We start from the raw sequence: 12,770 nt of genomic DNA, 5'->3' as shown, positions 1-12,770 counted from the left end.
CTTTGATTCTTGCTCTCTGAGGAATGCACCACATCCATCAAACAGGAGTCAGCGCATTACTGAATGTTTGGGATTTGCCCATCACACCTAAACATAACCTGTGTGACCTTTTAATAAGCTGCTTCTTGTGGCAGAGAAGCATTTCAAAAGTGTGACAAGCCGTTAGTGGAACAGCAATGATCTGTGTGTTTGTTTTCTCACATCAGCGGATGGCTGCTGCTTTCTGTCGCGACACCAACCCTGAAATATCCACCAGACATCACAACCTACACATATGCAGGTGAAAAATCCTCAGATGTTCAACTGGAGGAGTCACCACAAAAACAGCATTTTGTTACAAGATGAAAAACTGAACGAGAAACTGAAGATTTAATAGTATTTCCTGAGAACCCTCTTTTGAGTGAATGGGTTACACAGCAGTGGGGAATAGACTTCATCACAGTAGATGTCTGTCTGAGAGTGCTGTAACTGAGCTTAAGGATATAATTCACCCACTGTTAGCATTTTCAATGCCCTGTACCAACACAGAGCAGAAAAGCTACCTGAAAGCTGCTCCCACAGAAGTTAGTTATCTTGTTAATAATGTTCCATATGAATCTGGATACTGTATCTGCTGTGAAAAAGAGCCTCAAATCAGAAGTACTTGATTCCCTGATATAACAACAAATGTCTTGTTGTAGCTGTTCCTTTGGCTTCAACCTACAACTGTCACACTGGATGGCCTCCACCCTCTTATTTAATATAAATGTATGCATTTTTTAGCGTGCAACACCAACTACAAGTTGGAATTTGATCATTAAATTAGTTTGGAGTCTTTCCACTGTATGGAGTGCCCGTACCTGATTTTCTTAGTTCTTTAGAGACATAGGGATGAACAGCAGTATGTCAGCAGGTTAGAAAAGTATACTGTGACTACTCCTGTTTTTCTAGTGATGCTGACTCAGTCATATGTGGTGTGGTTTTGGAAGCATGAAACTGAAGTTGCTTCTAGTTACCTAAACCTTCAACCACACCTCATTATTTAGTCTCCTGTGTGTTAACAGAACTAGAACTGGGGTACACAAATAACTCAAAGCATTTTCCACATTCTCGAGGTGGTGGAGTCTTCCCTGAGGAATGCCACATATCTATCAAACAAGAGACAACACGTCACTACTGAGTATTGAGGATGCACCGTAGGCAACTACGTCACAACAAATCTTATCCTGACGCACAAACATCACAACACACGTATGTACCATGTGTTCTAAAAAAAAAAACATCCTCAAATCTTCAGCTGAAGCATCGACAACATGAGTACACTCTTGTACCGGGTGGAGTCCTGTACTGATGTGTCCAAAAGTTTCCTCTTACAAGATGCTGCTGTCATACTCTCATCTTTTACGATGTCAAAGTTTAATTGCATGTATGAGCCTTGGGTTGCACCTTATTAGCCCCAGCAATAGGTGTCACCTAAATCCTCCTGTAGCCCTAAAGTCAACAAGAAGCCAGCCATGGTAGCATTTTTGTACTAATGAACTCTTCCTAGAGATTTGATTGTATCAGTGTGATCCTTGGTGAGTTCAATCTAAAGACCTTGTTGATCATAGATTGGAAAACTTTTAATCTTTTTGAAAAGGGCCTTCTATTTTTTACCACATGAAGCAAAACTGACTTACAATAAAAATTCAATAAAGATTCACATCATCCAATTTACATGCTTGATAAATGAGACTGTCTCTGGACATCTGTTTGTCAGTATTAGCTCATTATCATCAGATTTACATGGAAAATGTTCAAAATGTGTGTGTGTGTTATCAAACACTATTGCGTGGGAACAAGAAGTGATAAAGAAATTGTGCAACATTATAATTAAAATGAAAAAAAGAAGAAGCTCCTGGACTTAACCTTCTCGAGGCAGGCGTTGCCGATTTGCAACAGTTAAAAACAAACAACCTGATTACCCCACATACATATTTTATGCAGGACTTGGTTGTGCATTAGTAACAAAAAGTTTAATTTGAGCATGAGGGGGTTAAAGAATACCTGACTGCCAGCCCACTGAAGTGTGAAGGCCCCATATTTGTCTACCTGCAACTACCCTTGTACATCTTTTTCTTAATTTGTGTGTATGATGTATAATGTTTCCTTTTATTATGTGGCTGTTTTGTGGCAAATGAGTTCTGTAAACAGGTGTCTCTTGCAAACCAGATCTCAGTCTCAGTGAATCCCATTTAAATAAATGACTTAATTATTTCTATTCCAGCTACTCTGCTTAAGCGCCTGAGAATTGAGCTTGGAGAAATACAAGTTTACACCTTTAAAGACCTTAGATTGCAAGAATCCTTTACCCTCACTTTCTCTTACCTGTGTATATTTGAAGATTCAGGTCTAAAAAGTGAAGATAATGCTGAAATGCATTAAACCTCCATTTTAACTGATAGATGAGTATGGTATGTAGTTGTCTGATTAACTGAGAGGCTCAGTCAGCATTTTCAGGTCTTGTTTATTACAGCACAAGTGTGTAAGTGTCTTTTAGTCGGGTCTCACCTTGTGTCTCTGATAACTGATGAATGACTTCCTGCATTAAGTGTTGCAAGAAGAAAATGAAAGCAAGCTCCCAACTCACAAGAATGCCTTTAAAACTGACTTCTTATTTCCATTGATGAAAACTTCTTCATTTCAAGTAAATGAACCAGTAATATTTAGAATGTGTGTAAAAGAAAAGACAAAAAAGAGAGAAATCAGAGTTATTTTGATGTGGACGCTGACTGCCCACCGAGCACCACCAACCTGTAAATGTTGATTCTCCGTCTAAATCTAGTCAGCCAGTTGTGAGATTTAGTTAATCCAAAACTAATCACCGAATATTTGTTTTCTTCTGTCAGATTTTATTATCCAAAATGGTCATCTTTTATGGACCACATAGAGTCCTAATGTAGCCATAAAGATACAATCACATAAATGTAGTCATAGTCACACAGAGAAAATGTCGAAGCTCACGTCAAAACATGTCACAAATATGTGTGTGTGTGTGTGTGTGTCTGTGTGTGTGTAAGTGCTAAAATTAAAGTGATGACTGTTTCAGGAGGACAATAGGAGAGAGATGCAGGTAAATAAAAGTTTAGTGCACACACCTTAAACCATGACGATAACTACCATTACTCCACCTGCACATATTTGTCCTCAGGTTCATGTTGGCTGATTATAAAAAGAGGAGATGAAGTCAGAGAACATCACTTTCTTTCACTGCAGTGGACGACTTACAAGCAAAGAAATACTATGTAAGTAACCCTAATATTAAATATATATCTGACATCTACATGTGAATTTAAGATGAATTGATAGATTTATTTCTGGAAATGATCTTTTGGCAACATATGGTGTAATTTAGGCAGCAATTTGTTGTGTTGGGTTGTGTTTATCTTAAAGTTCTGAAGTTTTTTTATGCTTCTGTTTTTGTTTTGTTTTTTGCTATTACCCTTGATAAATAATATATGACACATTCACACACACACACAGGTAGATAGATAGATTTAATGGGTGAGTGATTATATGGTAAATGGTAATGGCCTGCATTTGTATAGCGCTTTTCTAGTCCATAGGACCCCAAAGCGCTTTACACTACATTCAGTCATACACCCATTCACACACTGGCGATGGCAAGCTACGTCGCTGACAGAGGCGAGGCTGCCGGACACAGGCGCCACCGGGCCCTCTGACCACCACCAGTAGGCAAACATGGGGTTAGTATGTTGCCCAAGGATATTTGGCATGCAGCAAGGAGGCAGCCTGGGATCGAACCACCGACCTTCTGATTAGTGGGTGACCTGCTCTGCCACCTGAGCTACAGCCACCCATATATATGTCAATATTGGAGTTGATTAACACTATAAACATGAAGTGGTGACTTTTGCTCTGATTTACAGTCAGGAACAATGAGGTCATGATAGTCAGAGCCTTTCCTTCATGATTTCTTAATTTCTTCTTGTTGCTTTTGCTTCAAACTACATGTGTACAAGCACCTCGTTGAGAGATGTGGACTATCACAAAGACAGTACTATAGAAAAAAAATCTATATTTTAAATTATGTAATTGAATAGGAACTTTTTTATATTATGAGTTTTAGATCTCAAACTTCTTTTCAAGATAACTTTAGAAAGCTTAATTAAGGCAATTGTAGGAATAATGCTTTCTTTAAATCATAATAACCACAGTGAATTTTTATTTTCAGAGACAGGAGCAGAAAATCAGCATCACCATGATCGCAAAGATGTTTGTCATCGTTCTTCTTGTTGTTGGTAGGAAAAAAATTAATTTGTCAAAGAATTTCCTATTCATAAAGATGTGGTTAATGTGATGAAATATGAAAATGATGTAAGATTCTCTACACAGCCTGCTGCAACACAGCGACAACAACCACATCTGCAGCGACAACAACCACATCTGCAGCGACAACAACCACATCTGCACCAACAACAACTACAGTTGCAGCGACAACAACTACAGCTGCTCCAACAACAACCACAGCTGCAGCGACAACAACCACAGCTGCTCCAACAACAACCACAGCTACAGGGACAACAACCACAGCTGCTCCAACAACAACCACAGCTGCAGCGACAACAACTACAGCTGTTCCAACAACAACCACAGCTGCACCGACAACAACTACAGCTGCGACAACAACAACCACAGCTGCTCCAACAACAACCACAGCTGCAGCGACAACAACTACAGCTGTTCCAACAACAACCACAGCTGCAGCGAAAACAACCACAGCTGCTCCAACAACAACCACAGCTGCACCGACAACAACTACAGCTGCGACAACAACAACCACAGCTGCTCCAACAACAACCACAACTGCAGCGACAACAACCACAGCTGCCCCAACAACAACCACAGCTGTTCCAACGACAACCACAACTGCAGCGACAACAACCACAGCTGCTCCAACAACAACTACAGCTGCACCGACAACAACTACAGCTGCCCCAACAACAACCACAGCTGTTCCAACGACAACCACAACTGCAGCGACAACAACCACAGCTGCTCCAACAACAACCACAGCTGCACCGACAACAACTACAGCTGTTCCAACAACAACCACAGCTGCAGCGAAAACAACCACAGCTGCTCCAACAACAACCACAGCTGCACCGACAACAACTACAGCTGCAACAACAACAACCACAGCTGCACCGACAACAACTACAGCTGCGACAACAACAACCACAGCTGCTCCAACAACAACTACAGTTGCAGCGACAACAACTACAGCTGCACCGACAACAACTACAGCTGCGACAACAACAACCACAGCTGCTCCAACAACAACCACAGCTGCACCGACAACAACTACAGCTGCGACAACAACAACCACAACTGCAGCGACAACAACCACAGCTGCTCCAACAACAACCACAGCTGCACCAACAACAACCACAGCTGCAGGGACAACAACCACAACTGCTCCAACAACAACCACAGTTGCAGCGACAACAACCACATCTGCAGTGACAACAACCACAGCTGTTCCAACAACAACCACAACTGCAGCGACAACAACCACAGCTGCTCCAACAACAATCACAACTGTTCCAACAACAACCACAGCTGCTCCAACAACAACCACAGTTGCAGCGACAACAACCACATCTGCAGTGACAACAACCACAGCTGTTCCAACAACAATCACAACTGCAGTGACAACAACCACAGCTGTTCCAACAACAATCACAACTGCAGCAACAACAACTGCAGCTGCTTCAACAACAACCACAACCGCAGCAACAACAACAACAACACCAGCAACAACAACCACAACTGTTCCAACAACAACCAAAACTGCCGCGACAACAACCGCAGCTGCTTCAACAACAACCACAACCGCAGCAACAACAACAACAACACCAGCAACAACAACCACAACTGCTGCGACAACAACTACAGCTACTCCAACAACAACCACAACTGCTGCGACAACAACTACAACTGTTCCAACAACAACCATAACTGCAGCGACAGCAACAACCACCTCCTCTGCTATTCTCAACAACATCAGCTTCCTTACAGTAGTTCTGGCTCTGTCGTCACATGTACTCAGATCATGTTTTTAACATTTCTTAAGTTCACATCCTCCAAATGAAGCAACAAACTGAAGTACCTGTGACGATTTGAAATGTTTAAGTAACCAAATGTTTAATCATATATTTATTCTTATTTATTATGGTTTTATTTATTTATTTATATCTATCAGAGAAAAGTTGTTAAATGTTTTCCTGATGTTTGTGTGTTCCAAACTTGTGTGATCAGAGGACTGATATTAAAAATATAGTGATGTCTACAATCTCAACACTGAGCTTATCATAAATAAAGTCTTTTTGCACTGATTAATAAGTGTCTCCTGACTTTTTAAAGATGAGAATAATTTCTCATAATAATCATTTCTCTACAATAGTCAGTGTTAATACTGAGTTATATTCAGCTTTGTTTATATTGCTGCAAATCACAATAGTTATTTCATCATGTTTCCTGTTGTAAATTAAAGACCCTGCAGTATTTGGAAGATGAGATGAGACGAGATGAGATGCCTTTATTAGTCCCACGAGTGGGAAATTTCAACCTTGAAGCAGAGTCGATTATGAGCTCCCGAAGCTCCTTCTGTGGGGCGAATGCCGCTGGATCCATAACCTGGCGGGTCAATACTGTCACGGCAAATGGGATGAGCCGTGTGGAGAAAAATAAAGGAGGATCCAATTGTAGGCACTCGTGGAGGTGCGAAGGACGTTTATTGTAAAAAATAAAACACAAGTGGAAAACGGCAAACGGAACTAAAGATAATCTGAACTGGGAAAACTAAACTACTAGACATGAACACGAACATGGAGGAGGTTGAGCAGAGGCATATGACGGTAGACAGCAGGGAGAACACGTGGATGAAACACGGTAGATTCACAGACAGACCAGCGACTACAACATAAGAAGACATGATTTAAATACACACAGAAGAACACAAGGAGATTACACACAGGTGGGGAACACAGCTGGAAGTAATTGACGAGATGAGACATGGGAGGCAAAACTGAATACGCTCACATAAAACACGGACCTTCACAATAAAACAGGAAACAGGAAATAACAACACAAAGACGCAGACTAGACACTGAACTAAACATGCAGAAAAATGAGGGCATCGAAACTGAACCTAAGAACTGACCCCTCAACCAGAATGACCTGAAACATAGAATTCTAATAATAATCAACAAAGCACAACAAGAGAATCAGAAAATAATCCATAATACAAAATCAAACCAAAACATCTCAAAATACTGTGTCAAAACTGACCCAGAACCATGACAATTAGTATCCACTCCAGCATCCATTCAGTCTTTATATATGGATTTAATAACGGCTGTTCTAGTGTGTGAGGTGTGTTCACAATGTCACACAGACAATACAAGGCTCAACATGACGACCTGTCCTGAAGATTAAAGTCACGTAAGGTAGAGTTCATTTGAAAAGTAAAATAAATTAAAGCTGCCAGCAGTGATGATGGGGAACTTGCACATCAGCGCACGTTGAAGTGTGCTGCAGTTGAAGTAGGCTGGTGGTCACTTCCTGTCCCGGGAAGACATCGTCTGATATGTCATGTAGTTGTGTGTCCTTTGAAATCCACAACAGAAATCTCACGTACATCGCCTGTTGCTTATTTAATGCTACCAGCAAAGAATCAAGACTTTTCATGAAAACTGAAAAGCTCTGAGCATTAACATCAAGAAGTCACCAAAGATCATGCTACTCCAATTCAGTCTCTAGCAGTTCATTAGAATACAAGGTTTGACTATAGTGAAAACACCACCAAAATTACACTTGACCCAAACATTGACTTGTTGTTGGGTTTACGGCAGCGAGGTCAAACTCATTTTACATCTCCAAACACACTCACCTCATTTTGAGTCTATGTGGGCCAGACCAGTGAAACTCTCCTTTCTGTTAGTGCACAGAAGTTTGACAACACATTTTATCCCTGAGATATCTTAAATAACAAATGAAACAACAACCAGCAGCGAGCAGCAGGGACAATATCCCCGCCTATCCTGGGTAACGCACCTGCCCCCAAGATCCTACGTGTATGTTGCTATGTCAAGAGATGTAATGGCTATAGCGTAATTAAAAAGGAGCAACAAATGGCCGCACAGCACAGCCAGCTAAGATAAAATCAGATAGAAAAGATCTTTATTGTCACTGTTACAACAACAATGAAAGGCAGTTTGGCATCTCTCCATTAGCAGTATGTAGATTCTTTACATTAAAATTACTTTAGAATAAAAGATAAAAGACACACAGCTATATACATTTGTATACAAGTTATATATGCTGTAAGGTGCCATATAAAGGCACCCCCCCCCCCCCCCCCCCCCCCCCAAGACCCTGCCTGTGTGAATAATGTGTTGTCACAGGAAGCCTCGAGAGGAGAAGGCATGGGATGGCCAGGAGGTAGAGGACTACCCTCAGAAAGAGAGCGCTAGTAAGCACCCCTATTTCCTAAATCCTACCACAGGGAGAGTGGAGCACTCCCTGGCTACCTGTTGGACTTCCCAAGACTACACACAGATCCCAGGCTGGTGTAAGTTTGAGATAAGTCACTGCAAACATCCACCCAAACTGTATCAACTGCACGCCATCCTCCCTCACCCCCTTGTGGCCCAACGGGCACTCAGGAGCCCCAGAGACAGACCGGACATCTCGATGTGGGTCAAGACGTGTTATTATTTGTGTTGTAGATGCCTCAGTTGAAGATCTAGGGACTTTTTCCAGTTCATAATGTACATACGTGTGTGTTGTGATATTAGTTTTGTTGTGTTGTTGCCTAACAGAATCTCCATTTTCCTACATCATGTTGTATCACAACATAGAAATGCATCATCACAGAACTGAAGGTCACACAGGACAGGTTTTCGTGTGACGTGTTGTCTCCTGTTTGACGGATATGTGGCATTCCTCAGTGAAGGCTCAACCATCTCAAGTACATGCTGGGAAATGCTTTAAGCTGTTTTTGGACCTCAGTACAGAAACAATGAATGTTAATTCTCAACATCTGTTAACGCACAGGAGACTAAACTATGAGGTGTGGCTGCAAGTTTATGCAACTAGAAGCCGCTTCAATAACCACACCTCTTATGACTGATTGTGCGACAGAGAAAGGCCGGGATCAAACCTGCTCAGCTATATTTTATAAACTGCTGTGTGTGCTGCTGTTCATATGCATATCTCCAAAGAACTAAAAGAAAATCCATGTGTTGGAATAACTTCAGAATAAATTAATGAACAAATCTGCATCAATTAATTTCCAGAGTTGCACCAGATCAGCAAGATTCATAAAACAAGTTCAACAAAGCAGAAATATGTTGTGTATATATATATATATATATAAATCCCTGACCTGTGTTACAGTATAAGACACTTACTGGGCATCTGTGGTACTATTATTTTAACTGTGTTGATAATATGTGGTTTATTGCAGCTGCACTTTTTTTACTCTTTATCATGCTGCTGTTACAGAAAAAAATAAACCCTCGTGCGATCAATGAAGGATGTGTATATCTAAAGTCTTTACAAATAAACTATTTACATAAAGTGACTGATTCACACTGGTGTTGTTTTAGGCTCAAAGAAATAAAAGTTTACACCTTTAAAGACTGTAAGCATCCTTTACTCTCACTTTTTGATACCTGTGTATATTTGAAGATTTGAAGGTGCAAAAGATGAACCCAGTCAGGTCTGAAAAGTGAACATAATGCTGAAATGCATTAAACCTGCATTTTTAATCATGGCCAGCGGTACTCGGTGGCTATATTCAATTTATTACAGCACAAGTGTGTAAGTGTCTTTTAGTCGGGTCTCACCTTGTGTCTCTGATAACTGATGAATGACTTCCTGCATTAAGTGTTGCAAGAAGAAAATGAAAGCAAGCTCCCAACTCACAAGAATGCCTTTAAAACTGACTTCTTATTTCCATTGATGAAAACTTCTTCATTTCAAGTAAATGAACCAGTAATATTTAGAATGTGTGTAAAAGAAAAGACAAAAAAGAGAGAAATCAGAGTTATTTTGATGTGGACGCTGACTGCCCACCGAGCACCACCAACCTGTAAATGTTGATTCTCCGTCTAAATCTAGTCAGCCAGTTGTGAGATTTAGTTAATCCAAAACTAATCACCGAATATTTGTTTTCTTCTGTCAGATTTTATTATCCAAAATGGTCATCTTTTATGGACCACATAGAGTCCTAATGTAACCATAAAGATACAATCACATAAATGTAGTCATAGTCACACAGAGAAAATGTCGAAGCTCACGTCAAAACATGTCACAAATATGTGTGTGTGTGTGTCTGTGTGTGTGTAAGTGCTAAAATTAAAGTGATGACTGTTTCAGGAGGACAATAGGAGAGAGATGCAGGTAAATAAAAGTTTAGTGCACACACCTTAAACCATGACGATAACTACCATTACTCCACCTGCACATATTTGTCCTCAGGTTCATGTTGGCTGATTATAAAAAGAGGAGATGAAGTCAGAGAACATCACTTTCTTTCACTGCAGTGGACGACTTACAAGCAAAGAAATACTATGTAAGTAACCCTAATATTAAATATATATCTGACATCTACATGTGAATTTAAGATGAATTGATAGATTTATTTCTGGAAATGATCTTTTGGCAACATATGGTGTAATTTAGGCAGCAATTTGTTGTGTTGGGTTGTGTTTATCTTAAAGTTCTGAAGTTTTTTTATGCTTCTGTTTTTGTTTTGTTTTTTGCTATTACCCTTGATAAATAATATATGACACATTCACACACACACACAGGTAGATAGATAGATTTAATGGGTGAGTGATTATATGGTAAATGGTAATGGCCTGCATTTGTATAGCGCTTTTCTAGTCCATAGGACCCCAAAGCGCTTTACACTACATTCAGTCATACACCCATTCACACACTGGCGATGGCAAGCTACGTCGCTGACAGAGGCGAGGCTGCCGGACACAGGCGCCACCGGGCCCTCTGACCACCACCAGTAGGCAAACATGGGGTTAGTATGTTGCCCAAGGATATTTGGCATGCAGCAAGGAGGCAGCCTGGGATCGAACCACCGACCTTCTGATTAGTGGGTGACCTGCTCTGCCACCTGAGCTACAGCCACCCATATATATGTCAATATTGGAGTTGATTAACACTATAAACATGAAGTGGTGACTTTTGCTCTGATTTACAGTCAGGAACAATGAGGTCATGATAGTCAGAGCCTTTCCTTCATGATTTCTTAATTTCTTCTTGTTGCTTTTGCTTCAAACTACATGTGTACAAGCACCTCGTTGAGAGATGTGGACTATCACAAAGACAGTACTATAGAAAAAAAATCTATATTTTAAATTATGTAATTGAATAGGAACTTTTTTATATTATGAGTTTTAGATCTCAAACTTCTTTTCAAGATAACTTTAGAAAGCTTAATTAAGGCAATTGTAGGAATAATGCTTTCTTTAAATCATAATAACCACAGTGAATTTTTATTTTCAGAGACAGGAGCAGAAAATCAGCATCACCATGATCGCAAAGATGTTTGTCATCGTTCTTCTTGTTGTTGGTAGGAAAAAAATTAATTTGTCAAAGAATTTCCTATTCATAAAGATGTGGTTAATGTGATGAAATATGAAAATGATGTAAGATTCTCTACACAGCCTGCTGCAACGCAGCGACAACAACCACATCTGCAGCGACAACAACCACATCTGCAGCGACAACAACCACATCTGCAGCGACAACAACCACATCTGCTCCAACAACAACCACAGCTGCAGCAACAAAAACCACAGCTGCACCAACAACAACCACAAGTGCTGCGACAACAACCACATCTGCAGCGACAACAACCACATCTGCAGCGACAACAACCACATCTGCAGCGACAACAACCACAGCTGTTCCAACAACAACCACAACTGCAGCGACAACAACCACAGCTGTTCCAACAACAACCACAACTGCAGCGACAACAACCACAGCTGTTCCAACAACAACCACAACTGCAGCGACAACAACAACAACACCAGCAACAACAACCACAACTGTTCCAACAACAACCATAACTGCAGTGACAGCAACAACCACCTCCTCTGCTATTCTCAACAACATCAGCTTCCTTACAGTAGTTCTGGCTCTGTCGTCACATGTACTCAGATCATGTTTTTAACATTTCTTAAGTTCACATCCTCCAAATGAAGCAACAAACTGAAGTACCTGTGACGATTTGAAATGTTTAAGTAACCAAATGTTTAATCATATATTTATTCTTATTTATTATGGTTTTATTTATTTATTTATATCTATCAGAGAGAAGTTGTTAAATGTTTTCCTGATGTTTGTGTGTTCCAAACTTGTGTGATCAGAGGACTGATATTAAAAATATAGTGATGTCTACAATCTCAACACTGAGCTTATCATAAATAAAGTCTTTTTGCACTGATTAATAAGTGTCTCCTGACTTTTTAAAGATGAGAATAATTTCTCATAATAATCATTTCTCTACAATAGTCAGTGTTAATACTGAGTTATATTCAGCTTTGTTTATATTGCTGCAAATCACAATAGTTATTTCATCATGTTTCCTGTTGTAAATTAAAGACCCTGCAGTATTTGGAAGATGAGATGAGACGAGATGAGATGCCTTTATTAGTCCCACGAGTGGGAAATTTCATGTTAAGGCTGCCGACCATTTG

At 40.2% G+C, this 12,770-nt stretch overlaps 1 protein-coding gene across 1 annotated transcript; it reads left to right on the top strand.

The window, feature by feature from the left end:
- The first annotated feature begins 4,167 nt into the window (after positions 1-4,167).
- Positions 4,168-12,273, top strand: LOC146609079 (uncharacterized). Its single transcript, XM_085346923.1, has 4 exons — positions 4,168-4,280; positions 4,375-6,083; positions 9,736-9,766; positions 11,733-12,273. The coding sequence occupies exons 1-4, from the start codon at positions 4,168-4,170 to the stop codon at positions 12,271-12,273; spliced, it is 2,394 nt and encodes a 797-aa protein (XP_085203049.1).
- Positions 12,274-12,770: the final 497 nt, after the last annotated feature.

Source organism: Diplotaxodon limnothrissa, linkage group LG22 (genome assembly GCF_057381915.1).
Source record: "Diplotaxodon limnothrissa isolate DT_005_m linkage group LG22, D_limnothrissa_male_GT1.1, whole genome shotgun sequence".
NCBI classification, from domain to species: domain Eukaryota; kingdom Metazoa; phylum Chordata; class Actinopteri; order Cichliformes; family Cichlidae; genus Diplotaxodon; species Diplotaxodon limnothrissa.
The sequence above is the reverse complement of the archived record's forward strand: the minus strand, read 5'-3'. Positions and strand labels throughout refer to the sequence as shown.

What these genes read in the sequence shown, in the direction of transcription:
- LOC146609079 (XM_085346923.1), top strand. Translation starts at nt 4,168, where the DNA reads ATGCTTTCTTTAAATCATAATAACCACAGTGAATTTTTATTTTCAGAG. An exon ending in CATCGTTCTTCTTGTTGTTG is followed by an intron (nt 4,281 to 4,374) that starts GTAGGAAAAAAA and finishes TTCTCTACACAG; the next exon opens with CCTGCTGCAACACAGCGACA. An exon ending in CAAAAGATGAACCCAGTCAG is followed by an intron (nt 9,767 to 11,732) that starts GTCTGAAAAGTG and finishes TTCTCTACACAG; the next exon opens with CCTGCTGCAACGCAGCGACA.